At 38.8% G+C, this 19,737-nt stretch overlaps 1 protein-coding gene across 3 annotated transcripts; it reads left to right on the top strand.

Moving 5' to 3' along the window:
* The first annotated feature begins 2,879 nt into the window (after positions 1-2,879).
* Positions 2,880-18,183, top strand: LOC122068813 (WAT1-related protein At3g30340-like). 3 transcript variants are annotated; one of them, XM_042632721.1, is made up of 6 exons: positions 2,880-3,001; positions 5,724-5,786; positions 5,896-6,231; positions 12,847-13,011; positions 17,428-17,579; positions 17,823-18,183. In XM_042632721.1, exons 3-6 carry the CDS (start codon positions 5,923-5,925, stop codon positions 17,989-17,991), a joined length of 795 nt encoding a protein of 264 aa, XP_042488655.1. In that variant the 5' UTR covers positions 2,880-3,001; positions 5,724-5,786; positions 5,896-5,922; the 3' UTR covers positions 17,992-18,183. The 3 variants fall into 3 exon arrangements, with proteins under 3 accessions (XP_042488655.1, XP_042488654.1, XP_042488656.1); XM_042632720.1 differs by lacking the exon at positions 2,880-3,001 and adding an exon at positions 5,361-5,445; XM_042632722.1 differs by lacking the exons at positions 2,880-3,001; positions 12,847-13,011 and adding an exon at positions 5,361-5,445.
* Positions 18,184-19,737: the final 1,554 nt, after the last annotated feature.

Here is a 19,737-nt window from a genome sequence, read left to right as displayed (position 1 = left end):
ATAGAATGGCAGAAAAAAAAAAAAAAAAAAACAAATATAGAGCATATTCAACCATAGGGATCAGCAGGTTATGTACACAGCACCTCCCATAAGTTTAGGAGCTTAGCCCTAGAGCTAGAAAACACATCTTTATAAGTATTCTGATAGCTCAAAGGTTACATTATGTATGTTGATGGAGGAATGATCGAGATAGAGTCATGGGATATCAAATTTATTGAGACGAACTTTCTTAACATTAGTGATGCCAGTAAGGATCTCAATCTCTTTAAGATAGAGGATGAGGAAAGCATTTCACTTGCTCTTGTCGAGGGTGGGGAATTAACTCATCTTGTAATCGTCAGAGAAAGTAAGACTGATCATCAGCCTAATGGGAGTGTACATTAGACGATCTTCAAGATTCCCTTACACGTAGGAGCACTTGTGGGCATATTTCCCTTCATCATTTTGAGATTGAAGGAAAAGCTCTTATTTGTGTTCCAATGGATGAGGATAAGCTCGCTTCTTTGGGAGAGGCACTCGCCTCACATATTAAGGATAAGTGGTAAGCTCCAATGGAGGATGAACTGAGTTCTATGAGTAAGAATCAGGTATAGGAGTTAGTTGACCTACCTGTTGGGCATAACACTATTGGAAACAAATGGGTTTTGAAGGTCAAACGCAAGGCAATGCTTCTTTCGGACATGAGGAATTACTTTAATAACACAAAGTTGCCATTACCCAACTTTGTGTTAGGTATTAAGATCATTAGGAATTACTTTAATAATTTTCTTAGTTTGTCTCAAAAGACTTACATAACAAAGATCCTTAAACGACTTCACATGAACAAATCTCAACCCATTAACACTCCTATAGACAAGGCGTGTGCTTTGAGCCTTAAATAGTGCCCTAAAATTGATGAGGAGAAGAATCTGTGATAGGCAATCTGATGTATGCGATGATGTGCACTCATCCATACATATACTTCGTAGTTGGCATGATTGGTCATTACCAAAGTAATCCATGACCAAGTTATTGGCAGGTAGTGAAAAGAATCTTTCAATACCTTTGTGAGACCATTGATCTCACCCTCACCTACAGTGGTTCGGATTTGAGATTGAGATGCTACAATGATGCTGACTAGGCTAGTGACAGCAGGAGCGTAAATTTACTTCAGGTATGCATTAGTCTTAGGATGTGGGCTGTATCTTGGAGTAGTAAGAAGTAAACTTGCATCGCCCTATCCAAGATGGAGTCTGAGTACATCGTGTGCTCGACGGCCATTCAGGAGGCCGTTTGGCTGAGGAGGTTCTTACAGTGTCTTGAAATTATCACTCATTCAAGAGATGCAGTGCTTGTACATTGTGATAATACAACAGTTTTGGCATTCGTTAAGGATCCCAAGTTCCATAGGAAAGTCAAGCACATAGACATCAGATATCACATTACAATCAAGATATTTTGTGCAAAGGGAAGTTGTTTTGAAGCATATCTCTATGAGTAGCATGGTGCTGATCCATTGACTAAGCCTATTTCTCGGGATGTTTTCTTACTCATGTTAGGAATCTGGGACCTAGACGTGGATGATTTGTATTTTGAGTTTTGACATTTTCTTTAGACATTATTGTTATTGCTCTTTGATTTATATATGAGTCATATAATACTTTAGGGTTAGTTGCTTGTGTACAAATTTTATTTGTAAATATGTCACCAACCTTGAATCGACCTAATCACACTGGTGATTAACCTTGGTGCTTGAAAACAACGAGAAAAATGAGTCAAATTCTCCTTGGCGCTTAAAGATTGTGAGCAAGATGAACATACAACTTTTTAGCTAAGTGGCACCTTAGTTAGAGCTAAGATGAGACATTTCTATGATGAATCACAGAGATCCCACATCTTAGTGTAGCCTGTTTATAGTCGAGTGTAAGAATACAAGCAGGAGCCATAAGGGCGACGAGGCTAATTGACTCAGGTTAGGTGCTTGAAAGTACGACTAAACCCAGACTTGCATGTTATTCTTTTTATTTTATGAGTGACATGCCCACCTTAGTAGGAGTTGCACCATAGCAAACATTTTATTCTCTAATGCTTTGTTACGATCGTTTGTGAGAGTGACTGAATGGATCCTTTCTTCGTCGCTGTGTGAGCCACTTGGATCAAACTAAGTTGATCCTATGGAAACCCCCTATCTAAGACCATGTTATGAAGAGGATGCTCAATGACGCTACTTTGACATGCTCCTTAGGATCATGGATGATGCGGTTCAGGGGAACATGATTGGGAAAGCAGTTGGGAATAGTCGAATTGACATATGGGCTTTGAAAAAACTATTTGAAATTGTACCCTTGTTTTGTGGCTTATTTTCAATGTGACTTATCATATTTTTGTTTCGATATATTCATGAGCACATTATATGTTTTAAGGTCAGCATTTCTCATCATGAGGGATCGAGAGTGCTAGATTTGGTGTAGTTGATTTTTTAGGGTGCCCCAGATTTGGTGAGTAATGTGCTATGTTAGTTCGATGAACACTTGATATATCACTCCTATTCATACTATCTCATTACGTCGCACGCTCCATTTCCTGTATGATGAGACACCTATTGTAAAGAAACTCCTAAAATAGACAATTGAGTATGTCCATCTTGAGTGAGTGAGTGGGAGATGTTAATTGAACAGGGTCGGATTGGATTTTAACCCAGTTCGTTCATGGGTCGCCCACTTTGAGTAATGATAGACCCACAAGGATTAGGAACCCTAGTTAGTCAAATTTCTATAAATAAGAGGGTTTGGCCACAACGAAGTAAGATTTTGACCTAATCTCAAGTGCTCTCTCTCTCTCTCTCTCTCTCTCTTATCTCTCTCCTATGATTGTGTCTCCAAGGATCTCCATTGCAATCTTTAGATTTGGAGGGTGGAACATTACCTAGCAAGATTGTCACAATCCGTCATTCGTTGCTATTCATGCGGATCGACGCGTGGTGCAATCTGATCCATTCCCCTGCAAGGAAAGCTCCACTGAGGTAATCTCCAATCCTCTATTTTGCTTTTCTTTTTACAAAGTAAGAAGGAGACTTGGAAGAAGTAACCGCTACAAAAATCGAGCAAATAATGGCAGTGCTGCAAGTAATGGATTGCCAATTGTTTAGTCTGGTAGAGATGATGAAAACCAGGTTTATTCATTTCAAGGAAAAATACAAGATAGAAAGCGGTGGGGAGGGGAAGAGGGGGAGAGGGGAGGTTGTGGTGGCAGCAACCGTGACGGCGGTGCTGTAAAATTACGATTGAGGTATAAGTAAAATTATATGAATAAGTACTCCAACTATAATTCCACCAAGGTTAGGTACCCAACATACAATTTTTACAAACATTGGGTACCCAACAGTTAAAAATGAGAAAAATAATCCTACCAATTTGGCACATAAATATCCAAACCGTGCAGGGTGTAAAAAGACCGTGCTACACGTGCACTGAATATGCTTTAGCATGCACTCCAATTGGTTCGCTGATTTGATGTTTTCTATGCCAAATTGACAGGGTTCTCTCGCCTTTTAAAGTCGAGAGGGGCACTTTAAACCCGAAATAACATGAGGTCGAGAAGTGGTGGGTAAGGGAGGGCAAGAACAATTAATGGCTAAGAAAAAAACATGACCCACCGTTTGATTCCAAATTATTCTTTTTGAGTCAATAAAAGTTTTTGACACAATGAGTCGGGTCTTAAACCTATGATTTTCCAATGATAGTTTTATTTTAAACTCCCCAAAAAATAGATTTTAGTAAAATATTCATTAAAATAATATTTTCACATGGAAATTTTCTCTTAGATAAAAAATTTCCACTTCTCAGTTTTCAATATATTTTTTTGGGACAAAGTGTTCAGTCTGAGAGTAGCCACCATGGAATCAAGTATTGGTGTCGGATCGACCGTATCTGATTGGTATCGATTGAGACCGATCCCGATACTTGATCGACCCTGAGATGGGTATCTGTATCATCATGGGTATTAGATACCGATCCGACACAATTCGTTAAAAAAATATTTTTTTAAACTTAACTTATAAAGGACGAACAGGAAGGAGAGAGAGAGAGAGAGAGAGAGAGAGAGTTTCAAACAAGTGATTTAAAAAGGAAAAAAAGAAAAAAAAATGGCAGTTCTTAGGGTTTCCTTTGGAGTATTGGCCATCATCACTCTCATCTTCAGCATTGTTTTGCTTGTTGTTCAGACCGAATCGATGACTCTTGCTTCTGCCCCAACTAGTGATGGGACATCAATAGACCAAGCTATTGCATTTGTGTTGATGATGTCGCTCTAGTCGAAGGAAAGATGTTTCTTTCAATAATAATCATCTTGTGAGATTACAATCATTTTATAGGGATAATTTGGATTTTTTAAGGAAACCAAATTTATCATATTCTCTTACAACTAGTATCATTATCAATAATCCCTTGATTGAGCAATACTCCAAGCTTGGCTTTATCCCAAATCTTCTTGCCAAGTTGGTCCTTGATGGAATCCTTATCAGCAATCCCTTGATTGAGTAATATACCAAGCTTGGCCTTATTCCAAATCTTCTTGCCAAGCTGATCCTTGGTGGAATCCTTATCACCAGTCCCTTGATTGAGTAGCAAACCAAGTTGGCTTCATCCCAAATCTTCTTGCCAAGCTGGTCATTGGTGGAAGTAGTCATAAGTTTAATATTTCCTCTTATAGTTTGGTAGACACTTTGTCTTATAAGTTGGTAGACACTTTGTGGTTTATTTCATTTTGATTTTTTCATTTATCTGAATTTGTTTAGATTTTTTAAAAAATATTTTTTTGACCGATCCTAGCCGATATCATGACCTATCTGGGAAAACTGCACGATTTCTGACCCTTAACCGATCCTTGACCAATCCTTACCAATATCAATCCGTATCATATCGATTTCGGCTATAACAGATATCGATACCGATACCAAGTTTTAAAACCTTGGCAGCCATTGTGCCCATGCCCCCTTTTACATGGAAGTTTTCTCTTAGATACCAAAAAAAAAAAAAATCTACTTTTTCAGTTTTCAATATGACAATAGCCACTGTACCCATGCAATGACCACCGTGCCCCCTTTCCAGGGTGCACATTGGATTTCTGGCATGCGCGTCTAGCTCAGAGTTGTTTTCGGACACAAAACGCTTACATGTTTTTAAAAAAATTTAATGTAAAAAAAAAAAAAAAATTGAAAAATTCTATTTTATAGAAAAATTTACCTCTTAACGTTTTTTAAGTGAAAACATACGGAGCACAAGCGCTCCAAAGTCCAGAAAAATATACAACCAACCAAATGTAGGGCCAATTGACTATAAAAGTTCCCTACTTTTTGTTAATGTATAAGACGCCAAAATGTTGGACCAATCCACCATAGATCATCCAAACGGAAAGGGAAATATTTTTCCCAAATTTTAGAGAGCAGAAGCAGAAGCAGAAATGGAGGTGAGCAGATCAGTTAAGAGATACACACCTCATCTCGTCATGATTATATCATCTCTAATCACAGCAGGTTTCATAGTTCTCCTTCATTCCTACATCTCTGGAGGAGCAAGCGCCACTGTTTTTGTTGCCTACGAGCACATCCTCGCCACTCTCCTCCCCTCCTCCCTTGCCTTCTTCCTCGAAAAGTATCAACCCCATCTCCCCCCCCCCCCCCTCTCTCTCTCTCTCTCTCTCTCTCACTCTCTCTCTCTCTCTCATATTTGCTCAATTTCTTGCAGAGGGAAGAGGCCACCGATCACATTTCAGACACTCAGCTGGGCTTTCTTCTTGGGCTTCTTACAGTAATTTCTCATATACCAATTATATAGAATTATTCAAGAATTTTTATTTTAAAAGGTAATAATAAGCTTTAATTTCTTCTTTCTTGGATTTTGTTTTTGGGTTTGGAAGGATACCCTTAGGGAAGTTACTGTTGACATGGAGTCTTCGCTTTGTGTCTGCAACTTTCCAGACCATACTATTGAACACAAATACTGCAGTGGTTTTTGTAATGGCAGTGGTTTTCCGGCGAGAGACTTTCAGGTTTTGCAGCATCAACGGCCAAGCAAAGGTATGGGGAATCTCTCTGTCGGTACTGGGGACTATCGCTATGGTGCTCTACAGCAGAGAAAGGTGCCTCAAAACCACTTGTCAAAAAATGGTTTTCCGGCGACTGGAGAACGGTTTATTGGTTATCTCGCTAATTTGGTTTCACTCTTCGCTCTTGCTTCCTTGAATGTGTTGTTGGTAAGTCCATATCTGATGCCGATACCCATTTTTGTTTTTGTTTTTTTGGTTGAAAAATAATTCTATAATTCTCTAAATCAACTACAAAACATATGGTAAAAAGTAGAATTTTAATCCACTTAAGAGTTGAATGTTGTCACATATCACCTGAGGGAGTTGGATTTTGCATAATGAACATAAAAAGAAGTACAATAAATAATCCCTATTATGTAGATTCTATTCCAATTGGTGTGTGCATTGAAGCATCAATTCCGGTGAGATTTTTAGCCGAAGAGGGGCAGGCATTCATTATGCCCCATCTTGTGTGTCTAGGTGTAGGCACTTTGCTCCCAGATGGAGTTTTTATTTTTATTTTTTATTTTTCTTTTTATTTTTTTTTTATGGTGTAAAGATCGCTACCAGGTCGCACCTCTATGTCTAGGCATAAGGGTGGCTTAAAGACCACTATGTCCTCTTGGTTGGATGCCTGTGCACCTCACTGATTGGTCCCTGTGCTGGTGCAAGGGCTGGTGGTGAGGACATGATAGGGGTCGGCAACAAAGAGAGAGGTGTTGCTGGTGGAGATATGTGAGTGGGGATGGTGCCCCAGGGAAAAGAGGCAGAGACAGAGGCAAAAGAAGGGGTAGGAGATGAACCAAGGATGGAGGTGAGAAAGGGAAAAACAAACTCATCAAACCGAACATGGCGTGCTATATAGATGCGCTTCGTGGACAGGTCAAGACAATGATAGCCATTGTATTGTGAGATGGACCATACCAAGAAAAATGCAGGGAGAGGACCGAAAATCCATCTTATGGCGATTGTAGGGCCTGAGATAGGGAAAACAAAGACAACCAAATATGCCCAAGAACGAATAATCAGGTTGACGATGATGCACAAGTTGAAAAGGAGTGACACGATTGGAAGTAGAGGAAGGAATACGATTAATTAAGTAAACTGCAGTTTCAAAAGCAAAATCCCAGTATTACTTAGGGACTAATGCATGAGCAAGAAGGATAAGACCAGTTTTGACAATATGCTGATGACGTCTTTCCACAAATCCCTATTGCTCATGTGTGTGAGGACAAGAAACACGATGGGAGATACCAAGAGGGGTAAAAAATGAGGGGATAAAACGGTACTCACCACCCCAATCAATTTGCACGACTTTAAATTTTCTTGAAAATTTCCGTTCAACAAAGTCCTGAAATTGAAAAAAGATTTGAAAAACATCTGATTTTTTCGCAATAGGGTAGAACCAAATAAAATTTGTATTGTCATCAACAAAAATTACAAAGGAACCAAAACCATTAACAAATACGGTGTTAGAGGGTCCCCATACATCATTGTGAATGAGATCAAGAGGAAATAAATTACGGCTATGTGTTTCTTTTAAAGACAAATGACCAGCCTTCCCTAATTGACAAGATGGACAAACAGACTATAGTCGCATGGACTGACACGGCATATTATTGACACGTAAGATAAAATGGAAAAGGCTTGCATGAGGGTGAGTCGGTGATGCCAACCGTTGATGGATGTGCATTCAGCAACACGAACTCCAAGAGGAGAGGGGAAAGACATAGTATATAGCCCGCCATTACTCGGTAAGAACAAAAGAGTTGTTTTTGAAACCTAATCTTTGACAAGAAAATGAGATAGGTGAAATTCAAAATAAACATTATTATCACTGTTGAACTTTTGAATGGACAAGAGAGGCTTAGTAATAGTAGGAACATGAAGAGCTGAAGACCTTTACCGTTACTGACATGAAGCAGGTTTGAACCACCATAAGGATCATAAAAGTAGAGGTATTGGATACTTTAGGTGACGTGGTGGGTTGCGCCTGTGTCAAGGTACCATGTGAGGGCAGGAGATGGAGGTATGAGGGAGTTGGAAGAAGGCCAGTGGTGCTATAGTGAAAAACGGGTTGGGGGGTATATGGGTTGTAGGGTTGTTGGGGGATAGGGTGATTGGGCCTGGCATTGAGGGTGGTAGTAGCAGGTAGGGGTGTCAAAAACGCCTGCTCAACGTGAACTAGCCCTAGCCTGCCCTGAGCTAGAACAAGTGTTGGACTGAGATTTCAGTCCATAGGGTGGGTTAGGGTTGAGATTTTCAGGCCCAAGGCAAGGTTGGGTTGGGCTTGGGTTGAGGTCTCAACACAACCCAACCCGACCCAACCCAACCCAATCCAACCCAATCATGTGTATTAAGTATATAATCATATAAATATGCTAATAATTATTAATGGGTACTTATAGAAAAAAAATCTTTCATTTTCCACAATCTACACACGTACAAAAACTTTGATCTTTTTCCTCTGCAATGCATCAATATCAAGCAACCAAGTGATAGATAGTATTGGGTTGGACTAGATTAAGTTAAACCTAGCCCAATCAGGGTCCATCAGGGTTGGGTTGGGCCTCGGTTGAGATATCCCAGCCCGACCTAGGGCTGGGTTGGGCTTGGGATGAGTTAAGAGACCTTAGGGTTGGACTGGGTTTTAACTCAGCCCATTGACACCCCTAATAGTAGGTACGGGCTGTGCGGTTTGTCCCATAATGTCCTCGGCCAGAACTGTGGCTAGAGGAGGAACAGGAATCAGGGGGGTAGGAACATTGGATTGGGCAGCATTGGTGAAGGCTAGTGTAGCTATGGCTGAGACATTAGTTACCTTGAGTTTCTAGAAGGAGCGCATGCTTTCATGGCTGAGAAGAAGTCCACTGAGTTCAATATAAGAAGGAGGTTCCAAACATGTCAAGGTGGAGGGAACAATATCCTGAACATCAGTGCAGAGAGATCTGAGCACGTAGATGTTGAAGTCATTGGGTTGGAGTGGTTTTCCTACAATGGCCAACTCATCAGAAAGCAACTTGGCATGTTGAAGATAAGAGGCAACCGATTCATTAGGCTTCTGTTGAAGATTCTGAAGACTTATGTTGAGGGACATTAGTCGGGTGGAAGAAGTATAACCAAAGGCACCTATATCGCAGTCCAGATCTTATGGCTGGAATCCTTTTCGAGTACAAGGGGAGTAACTTTAGAGAATGAAGTGAGGAGCATGCTGGTAGTGGCAACATCTTGTTGTTTCCAGGTCGCAGCCGCAATTGCATCGGAAGGACAACAAGAGGAACCATCAACAAAAGAATAAAAATTTTGGCCTTTAAGGAAGGTGACCAATTGTTTACGCCATTGAAAAAAAAAAAATTGAATGTCAATTTGAGAGACACATAATGGTGAGAAGAGGCGGCAGACGTGAGAGAACGAGTGGTGGAAGAAGGAGTAATAGAGCTAACCTCAGTGACAGGGGAGTTATCTGCGATGGGAATTTCTTGCGCCATGAAAGAGATACAAAGGTGGGAGGGGAGATCGACTAGGGTATAGAGGCTTTAGCTGTATGGCTCTGATACCATGTTAAATTCAGTATTTCATTATATTTTAATTCTCTCAATAGAGAATATATATAGAGTACACAAGTGTGCCCTAGTTATCCACACAAACTAGGAAAGAGAAGATTACAATCAATTAGGATTTCACATGTGATAATGATTCATATCTCAGAAGATATGGATCAGCTAGAGTCTTAAAGGAGATGCATCAGAATATATAGTTGCCAATTATAGAAAAGGTTTCTATCTTAACTAATAAGACTCAAATGGATACCATAGCAAACATAGGAGAAGCCCTAACTCTAATGGAACCCTAACCCATGGTAGCCCATGAAAATTCGATCACGATCGCTAGGATTTTCGGGATGGGTGTTCCCTGATACCAAATCTGATGAGGAGTTGAAGGGATTGAGCTACGAAGAGCATCGTAGGTTTAAATGCCAGAAACTAAGGAAGGGCCTCAAAAATTGTATTTGGAATTGCACACCCAGTCCTCCTCTCGATATAGAAGGGTTTGCTACGAACCTCTTAATGAAGCCAAAGAAATGGCAGATAAAGACAACCAAAAGGCTGATCGAGAGGGGAGATTCGTAAGAGAACAAAATTGGTCACCGTTGTAGTCGTGGTGACTCTGAATCTGAAGAATCAAGAGAAATATTTTCGGACATGGATGATTCCCAGTCTAGGAGGAGAGTAGAAGCCGACGGAGTATTAGGCGAAAGAGTAAATCATTAGTTTCTCAAAGGCATGAAAGTAGAAAATCATCCATAGAAACTGAATTGAATGAGGACGTAAGCGAGTCAGTGACTTCTTATTATTCAAATGAAGAAGATACGAAAGGGAGGAAGAAATCTAGAAGAATGTGTAGTAGGCAAGGGAAGAATAGGAGTAGCTATAGCACCAAGAGAACAAGGAGAAGTAGAAAGAGCAGAGATATTGATACTAATGAGAGCACAACTGAGGAGAGTGGAAGTGAAGAGGTCTCTGAGTCAAGCTCATCTTCTGATGAGGACACCGGATCCAAGAAGTCGATGCCCTCAGGAAATTATTGGAAATCTAGGAGTTGATGCTACCTCACTCAAGTCGCCACAGTTCTCTCTTTCTCTACCCTAAATTCAATTGAAGAGGCTTGGTTTGGGGTTTTAGAGATTAGAGGGGTAAGTTTGTCTTTTAATATATTAGATTTGGGATTTCAGATGTGATAAGGGTATGGTTGCCTTTATAGTTCACCATCCAACACTGTTAGTAAATAATGGGACAAAAGTAGGCATCTTGGAACTTCAGGGAAGAGTTTTGATGGGTTCCAAATTAGAGTGAGGTAATTGATATTTAAAGTACAAGGGAGAGGAGTGTAATTTATTCTTACTTTTATGGGGTAGATTTTTATTTTTGGTGGTGTGGATCCTACAACAACACACGGCCAATGGGTGCATGCATTGAAGCATCAATCGCTGTGAGATTTTGGGTTTGAAGGGGGTGGTGCGGTCATTATGCCCCACCATGTGTGTCTAGTGCATACACTCTTCCAAATGGAAATCTTTTTCCCTTCTTTTATTTATGGGGAAAAGATCGGTACCAGGTCGTGCCCCTACACCCAAACATAAGGGTGGTAATAGACCACTGGGCCGTTATGGTTGGAGGTTTGTGCATCTCACTATTGGTACCGTTGCTGGTACAATGGCCACATAACCCAGGTGGTGATTATGGGGAGGTTTCCTTAAAAGGCGATGTAGCTTTACGCCACTACAAGGGAAAATGGGAGCTCGTGTGGAGGCATAAACTAGGATGAGATTTCTACTTTTCATTTGAGATAAGATGATCATTTTAGCACCCTCTGTTTGTGTTTGGGCACAAGGCCACGCTGCCTTTAGGCTTCTTTTTTCCCTTATTTATTTATGGGAAAAAGAAAATTGTTAGATTGTGAACAGATCACTCTCCGCCTTTTACACCGATGGATAAACAGATCATAGGGATCGTTCCCTCCACATTTCCTTTGATAGGTAGAGCTAGGGGTGTTAATCGGTCGGGCCTAACCGGGCCTGGCAGTGTAAAATACTTGCATCGTGAATGCCCGTTTACTTAAATGGGCCTAGATTTTGGGGGCATGGTACGGTTTGTGATCGGACCGGTTGGTGTCGGGCTTTAATCGGGCTACCTTAAACGGGCTATGGACCTATTTAATTCTAAACGGACTCTAAACGTGCCTACCCTAAAATCATTTTTTAAATGGATTAAACTATTGGCTTTAAAACTGCTTAGAGGATGACATTCACAATTCCAGGACCAAGGGAATCATGTCTTTAACAATTGAACAATTGATAACATTTTGAATGTCCCATTTAGCAAGATCATAGGGAATTATATATATATATATATATATATATCCAAGGGAATCATGTGTTTAAAATGTAATCTAAGTTGCAAGAATTAGACTCTTTTTAACAATTGAATGTCCCATTTAGAATGTGGAAGGCTCTCACTTTTTATGAGAGAGCATCGGGAAAAATTCACAAATTATTTATGTTCGAATCTCTTTCCCAACATATTATATCATATAGGTGATTGTGATGTAAAGCTCATGAGATTTAATATAGACTCTCCGAGCTTAGCATTTTTATTCTGTCATTGAATTTAATAAGGCTATGTTAAGTTAGTAGCGTGACATGATAATAGGATGAATTTTCTATATACGTTCTAGGACCCAATTTTAGTTCACCTATGGTGAAGAGAGAACCATGGAGATCTTATCATTTGACTAGGAAGAGGAAAGGTATTTTCGATCATATGAGTTAGTAATTACACATAAGTTCAATCATAGGATCACATCAACACTAGAAAAGGGATTCATTCTTCTCCACGGGTGTACGAAAATAAACCTTAATCTTATGAGCAACAAAACCTATGTTTCTCTTCATCCATAATCATGGGGATCTAACCATTTGGTTAAGATGGGGAAAGGTATCTTTGACCCTATATAACAAAGGGCGTAAATTAATGATAGCACAAGAATCGAATTGTAGGGTCACATCATTGGTTGGAAAGGATTTCTTCCTTCTCCATGAGTATTAAAAAAATAAAAATAAATAAATAAATAAAACTTAATCTTGTTATCCATGCGTGAAAGCTAACTGTATGTGTTAATATATATATATATATAGCTTTTGACCTTAATATACAATTTTGTAATAAAACATATCTATCACATTAGAGTTTTTATAAAAGTTAAACAGTTAGACATGTTGTGCAGGAACATGTCACAACTACTTATCAAGGAGATGTGTCATGGTCTGCCATGATCAGCTTTTGTGGAACACTTCAAACCGTTGCTATTGCAACCTTCATAGATAGAAGTTCTACTGCTTGGAAGATCAGGTTGGAGGGAAGTCTTCAGGTTCTAACTATTCTTTACGGGGTAAACTTCTTTCTCGGTCCCTCAAATTTATTATTAGGGGAAATGGTTTCTGATTGGGAGCATAGCCCCTGCATCAGCATCCATGCAGCATCCCAGCCAACGAGAGTTCACATGCAGGAGGAGTGTGATTGTCATTTCACACTCCCTATGTTGGGGTGCAAGGGCACGCTGTGAGACCGGGAAACTACCTGGTCTCGTGGATGGTGTGTCCAGATATAAGAGCTTGCAAAATTACTATGCCACTCCCATGGAATAAAAAATTCCAGCTAGGTAGATGCATTTGTATGTACTCTCAGTGGCCCCACACTTGATGCAGAAACTACATGACCAAACAACAATCTCTTAAGTTCTATTGTTTTTAAATAATCATGTGGTTGGTTCCATGTGAAATATACCGTTGTCAACACCATCTTTGGTGTGGGGTGAGATCATTCGAACCACACTATATAACGGTTTGGGGAACCCTCTCTCCTTTGCATTGTTTGCATAACCATTTTTGCCTAAGCACCGAGGCAGCATATTTGGTTGAACTGGCCTGGCATAGGATATGAGGTTCGCGTCATATGTGAACCCATACCTAAGCGCCTGATGCAGGGGCTAACCCATACCTAAGCCCAACCTAGATTCCCTCAACAATTTAGGCCCAAGTGCACCAAGAATGTTGATCTCTCGAATCCAATTGTTGGATAGATTTTTATGGTTTGGACTCTGGATTGGATAAATGGGAAATTGTGGGCTTTTTATATCAATTGTATGACATAAGGGAAAAGGAAGCTCTCTCTTCGTGCAGTCCTGCGTCAATATGGGGCTAATGTGGAGGCATCCCTTGTGTTTAGGTGTAGCGAGCAACCAAAGAACATTCTTTTTATCTGCTCATATTAAAATAATAATAATAAAAAAGAAAACCTCATTCATGATTTCTTATATATATATATATATTTTTTTTTTTTGGTGAAATGATTTCTTATATTTTAGCATGCGAACTGGGTTCAGCAAACCCTCACCCAACAGTAGATCCGTATTCCTTAAATAAATGCAACGTGGCTGATGGGGTTGAAATTTTGTGGACAATTGGATTTCATGTTCTTCTATTCACATATAAAGTTTTAACTCATGTTAAGGTGAATTGGGGATTGTGTGGATAGGTGCACAATCCTAGGTTTAATTCCCCATTTATGCATCTATGATTTAAGTGGAGACCGTGGCGGTGGGTTGTTACGTTAGTCTCCCCGAGAATTAGTCAAGATGAGTGTATGTTGGCCCAGACACCTTGGTTAATATATATATATATATATACACACAGAATTAACTGCTTCTGATACTAAAAAACACAGAATTTTGAATGGTTTAAGAGTTTCAAGAAATGGTTGACCGAAAATTGTTTAGTTTTATTGGTGCTTTGGTTAATAGAAGTTTGAGATTGTATGAAGGGAAAAATAACATTTTGGCCTTGAAATTTGGTAGTTATACTGTCTTAGGTAATTTTGAATGGTTTAAGAGTTTCAAGAAATGGTTGATCGAGGATGATAGTTTGGTCAAGGTCTTTGGCCAGAAGGAAGGTTTGGGGAAGGCAAAGACCATTTTTACAGACATGGGTCTTGGATAATTTGTACTGGACATTCAACCTAGACCCATTTGCCGTAGCAAGCCGTTGGGTAGTACATTTATAGTACTGGGTTGGAATGAGGCCTTCATTGATACAGTTGAGCTGGGCTCCTGAATCAACAAGGGCAATGGTTGAGAGTTTGAAAGAGGTATTAACCACAAGGGTTATGTGGATGTACTAATTTTGGAAAGAAATACTAAGGAGGAATCCTGGAGGAGGGGTATCATTAGCAAAAGGATTTTTAAAAGGTTAATTTGGAATTGGTTCTTTGGTTGTAGGGTTTTGCGGAGGTGTTTGCTGAGATAGGAGGGATAATTGTTGTTTGATAGTTTTGATTTCATGCTGTAGGGTTCCAGTAGTGGTCTCAAGGTTTTGATTCGAGTGGAATGGTCAGGGGCAGAGGTTTGTATTTTATCAAATTTGTGAAGTATATTCTGTAAATTATAAGGTTGGACAGTGGTCTGCTTTTTGATATTTGTTTGAGGTGTTCAAGACATGCCTTTTTGTGTTCGGGGTCTGTCAAATTATCAATGTATTCAAAAATATTTAATTGAGGAGATGCTCGCAACATGCGAATAGATTTGGGAGCACAATCTTCACAACTTAAACCAATAATGCAAGAATCACAAGCACATGCTTGGAAATTGTCATTATCAGTAGAGCTGGAGACAGAATGCTTGGAAGCTTTTACTTGGTTTAGTTTGTAATTTTGCTCATCAGAAGATGAGGAAGAAGTGTCTTGAAAAAAGGCTAAAATTTGGGATTTATTTTCTTCAGAAATTTGTAAAAAATTAATTCTTTTTAAGACTCGACAATACTTGGCGATGTGGCCAGGTTTACCACACTTAAAGCATCCTTAGGAAGTTTGATCTGGTTTAGAATCTCTTTGATTTTTAAGTGCCTTGAAAGGCTTCTTGTATTTGTTATATTTTGGTCTTGAAGAAGGTTTTTGGTAAAACTCTGGAGTTGTGAAAGGTTTGTGGGGAACATAATTTTTTTATTTGTAAAAATCTTTATAATATTTGCAAGAAGATTTGTGTTTATGTTTATGTTTTGTCGGTGGCCTAAGAGGAGCAAAGTCAAATTGCTCACAAAAATCTCCTAATTCTTTTTTATAGAATTTGTTTTCCTTGTTAATCTGTCTCTTTAACCTGATATTAGTGTACAGGGCTAAGCCCTTTTCATGAAGCAGTTAATTTTGTGTTTTTGAAGGCATATTTGATACTTTCCACCGGGGGACGGATAGCAGTAGTAGTTGGACCGGCGCTAAGGGTTCAAGATTTATGGGTAGCAGTTTGGGTACAAATTTGATTATGTCATGGGTAATCTAAATTATTGTCTTGGGTATAAATATCAAAGTATGTAAAAAAGAAAACATTTGCTTTAAGATTTGTCATAAAATTATACCAATTTGTTCTAATTTGATTTTGTTGTTCAAGATTAAAAGTTTTGAATAACCAATCACGTTTTGGTTTATTTTTTGGTGATTCGAAATCAGTTCGAAGTAAGGGTTTGTCAATTTGATATTCTTTACTAGTTTGAAGCATATAGACTCCTGGGTCACGTTGAGGTGCAGCCACCTCGGACTAGGTAGGAGATTGGGGGTGATTTTGATCAGAATGAGTTGAATCTGGAATGGATGAAGTTTCATATGTTCCATGGACAACATTTTGATTGGAATTAACTCCAGAAAGGTTTTAGATAGGAGGAGGAATCTTGAGGGGCGGACTCAAGGGAAAATAATTTGAATTAGAAGAGGTCGAAGCACCAGAGCAAGACCTTCGAGAACTTTGGTAGGCGCTTTGGGGCATTTATCGGTTAAACCGGAGGTTACTAAACCATCTATAGTCTGGGAGATGGACTGGATATTGGTGTTTGAGATCTGGGGTTGAGGAATGGTGGTTTGTAATTTTCACTCATCAGGGAAAGAGATGTCTTTCCACTGAACGAGCCTGGGATAAACGACTTGACCTTGGATATAGTTGGTTTCAAGGTAAAGGGTTTGTCCTTTTGGAGATCGTTTAACGGCTCTGGGTTTGACATTTTTCATTGGTTTGTATTTGATACGATGAATGACAGCAATAGGAATTGATCCGTGCATCATTCTGTATCCATGGATTTTAAGGTTGATTTTGAGGGAATATATATATATATATATATAAAGTTTCAACTCAATGCAAAATTTTCAAAGTGGGAAAAGAAAGAATTGAAAGTCTGGGACTATACCATCAAGAGGATTCATGGAACTATTGTACCCATGGAAATACCTTGGGAGAGGATATGCAGCCTGAGAGGTTATATATTGAATTAAAGTCTGAAATTTGACATGTGGTTAATTCATGTCATTATTTGATATTCAATGGTTAGAATTACCGCATCATTCTTCCACGTGATAAAAACACAAGATATGCATGTCTGCTATGCTGATATGGAAATTGGGTCTTGGCATGCTTGAAATATTAAACCACTCCCCCTTCCAGTCAAGTGTTAAGCAAGAATACCCATGAGGAAGGTTAAATAGCCAAATGGAGAGTGGCCCTCTTAAGCCCCCAATCTTTCCCCTTTATGGAGTCTTTCCTTCACTCTCTGTGGGTTTTTGTATGACTCCTAGCGGCCCCTTAAAAAAAAAAGGTTTAACTAGCCATTGTACTTTCCCTACAGTCTTCTCTCCGATACACCCTCTTGAAAAAAAAAAGGACCCAATAAGGTTGGGTCGAGTCAAGAATCCTGGATTAATTTTGAAACTTAATTTATAGTCTCATGTTTGTTTTTAAGTAAATGTTCTCAAACGTTAAGCTACTTGTACACAGGGAATCTTCATGACTGGTTTATGCTATTATGCCACAACCTGGTGCATACATAAGATGGGGCCCGTTTTTGCTTCAGCATTTGGCCCACTTATCATCATCTTCTCCTTTCTCTTAGAGACAAACTTTCGGAGAAAAGAAGTTCAATTTGAGAGGTTAGTTCTAAAGCTATTTGTCTTATATTTTACGGCTTTTCCTTTGGATTGAACTTCAGGGTCTGCTTGATTAGAACTAAGGTGAGTGAAATCTCTTCAAAAGTGAAGTAAAACCGAAATTTACATTTTCACTTTAGATCCAACAAAACCCTTCATTGCATTTGACTCCACTTCACTTATCAATAAATAATTTTTCTACTTTACTTCACTGCTAATTAGATGGCCTAAATCTTGTGTTGATAGGATTTGCAGCATTATAGGAGCTGCACTGGTGGTGGTGGGATTATATCTCCTTTTGTGGGCTAAAGCTAAGGATAGTGGATCAAAGAAGACGAGTGAGGGGAGTGGAAATTCTACAACTAAATCTTCTTTATTACCTTTATTAGGAGACAAGTTAGATTCTTGTGCTTGAGGCCTTCGTCATTAGCGATCAAATAAGTTGTCCTCCTTGATGTAATTAGTTTGAATCTGTAAGTTTATCATCTCTGTAAGAGAATAAGACTGCATATATTATGACCCTTTTCAGAACCCTATAATAGTGGGAACCTCTTGTATTTCAGTATTGAAAATTAATCTACTAAACCCCCATAATAAAACAAGGGGTTTTCCGCAATTATATCTTCCTTGATTATGAGCTTTCCTTAGCAATAGCGCAGGAGAATGTTGCAATCGTTGATGGCCACTCAAGCCTCAGATGACCATTATTTCTCCCAAGGCCATCGAGGGGCAATCTAATTTTACAAGAATACATTTAAAGCTTGTTGAGGTTAATGTTCTATTTTGGTATTTTCTTAATTTGAGGACTGTTTTTATGTCTTTTAAGCATCTTTTCCTTCATGATTAGATGGGAGCAAATGTATGGTTGGGATTTGCGGCAATGCCTCATATAAAGGACAAGTAAAAAATCTGTCTTGTGTATGAAGAAAAAATAAATAAGAAGCTAATACAAGAAAGAAGAAAGTTTTCAACCCTCTTCCATTCTTCTATATTTTCTGCAGAATTTTAATATTCTAATATTGTGTCTGAATTTATTTGAATCTTCATCAAGATTCAGCTATAGAAATAGCCAATAACCCTTTTATTCCAATATTTGCTAGAAAAAATTATGATTTTTGGAGCATTAAGATGAAAATCTTACGCAATCACAAGAAATTTGGGATCTGGTTGAATCTGGATATATGTAGAACCTGAATCGATAATGATTCTAACGAATGTCCAAAAGGAACAATTAAAGGAGAATAAGAAAAATGATGGAAAAGTCCTCTTCTTCATTTAACAAATAGTCTCTGAAACCATCTTTCCAAGGATCATTGGATCAACAAGAGCTAAGGAAATATGAGAGATTTTGTGAAAGGATTTCCAGGGGAACTTGAAGGGAAATTCATTAAACCTCAAACTCTTAGAAGAAAGTTATGGAAATAGAATGAAATTAAAAGAATCTAAAACCTTGAAAGATTACTTTTCTAAACTTATGGAGATGGTTAATCAAATGAAGACTTATGGGGAAACCATCACTGATCAAATAGTTAGAAAAAAAAAAAAAATTCTTGATCAGTTTACCAGAAAAGTATGACCTAATTGTGGCTGTAGTAGCTCTTCATTGAGTGTCTATGAGTTGATGAGGTCACTACAATTTCATGAGCGAAGATTGTTGAGACACTTCGAAAAATCTATAGAAAGTACATTTCAATTTGTTAAGTTTGTCTCGAATTCTTGACCCTTTTTGAAGATTGACCCACTCCGACATATTTTGGAGGACACCCGAGTAGAAAGTTTTCTGAGATCTGTGATGGAAGCAAAGGGGTTGGGCCATATGGTTCGATCAGATTGTTCGTGACCCAATTGGTGGACTCGGGACTTGGAGTATATAATGTACTGTTGTCTTGTTAAGAAAGTCATTGTAATTTGGGGGTTTCATGGTGAGTTTTCTCGTCGCTGTTTGGGTGGACTTAGTGAAACATCTTTATCTTCGCCCGAGGATGTTGCACACCACACTGGTGTATGAATCTCATTAAATCTCTGTGTCTTGCAGATCTATTGTCTTTTCATTTTTGTATTTTTCTGGGTATTTGCTCTAACAAACTGGTATCAGAGCTATGGGTTACTTCAATCCATGATTTCAATGAAATATGATATTGATATGTTCGACGACAACATC

The sequence above is a fragment of the Macadamia integrifolia genome, unplaced genomic scaffold, assembly GCF_013358625.1.
Source record: "Macadamia integrifolia cultivar HAES 741 unplaced genomic scaffold, SCU_Mint_v3 scaffold46, whole genome shotgun sequence".
Taxonomy (NCBI): Eukaryota; Viridiplantae; Streptophyta; class Magnoliopsida; order Proteales; family Proteaceae; genus Macadamia; species Macadamia integrifolia.
Note: the sequence above shows the minus strand (reverse complement) of the source record. Positions and strands in the feature narration are given on the sequence as shown.

What these genes read in the sequence shown, in the direction of transcription:
- LOC122068813 (XM_042632720.1), top strand. An exon ending in TTCTAACTATTCTTTACGGG is followed by an intron (nt 13,012 to 17,427) that starts GTAAACTTCTTT and finishes ACTTGTACACAG; the next exon opens with GGAATCTTCATGACTGGTTT. An exon ending in AAAGAAGTTCAATTTGAGAG is followed by an intron (nt 17,580 to 17,822) that starts GTTAGTTCTAAA and finishes TTGTGTTGATAG; the next exon opens with GATTTGCAGCATTATAGGAG.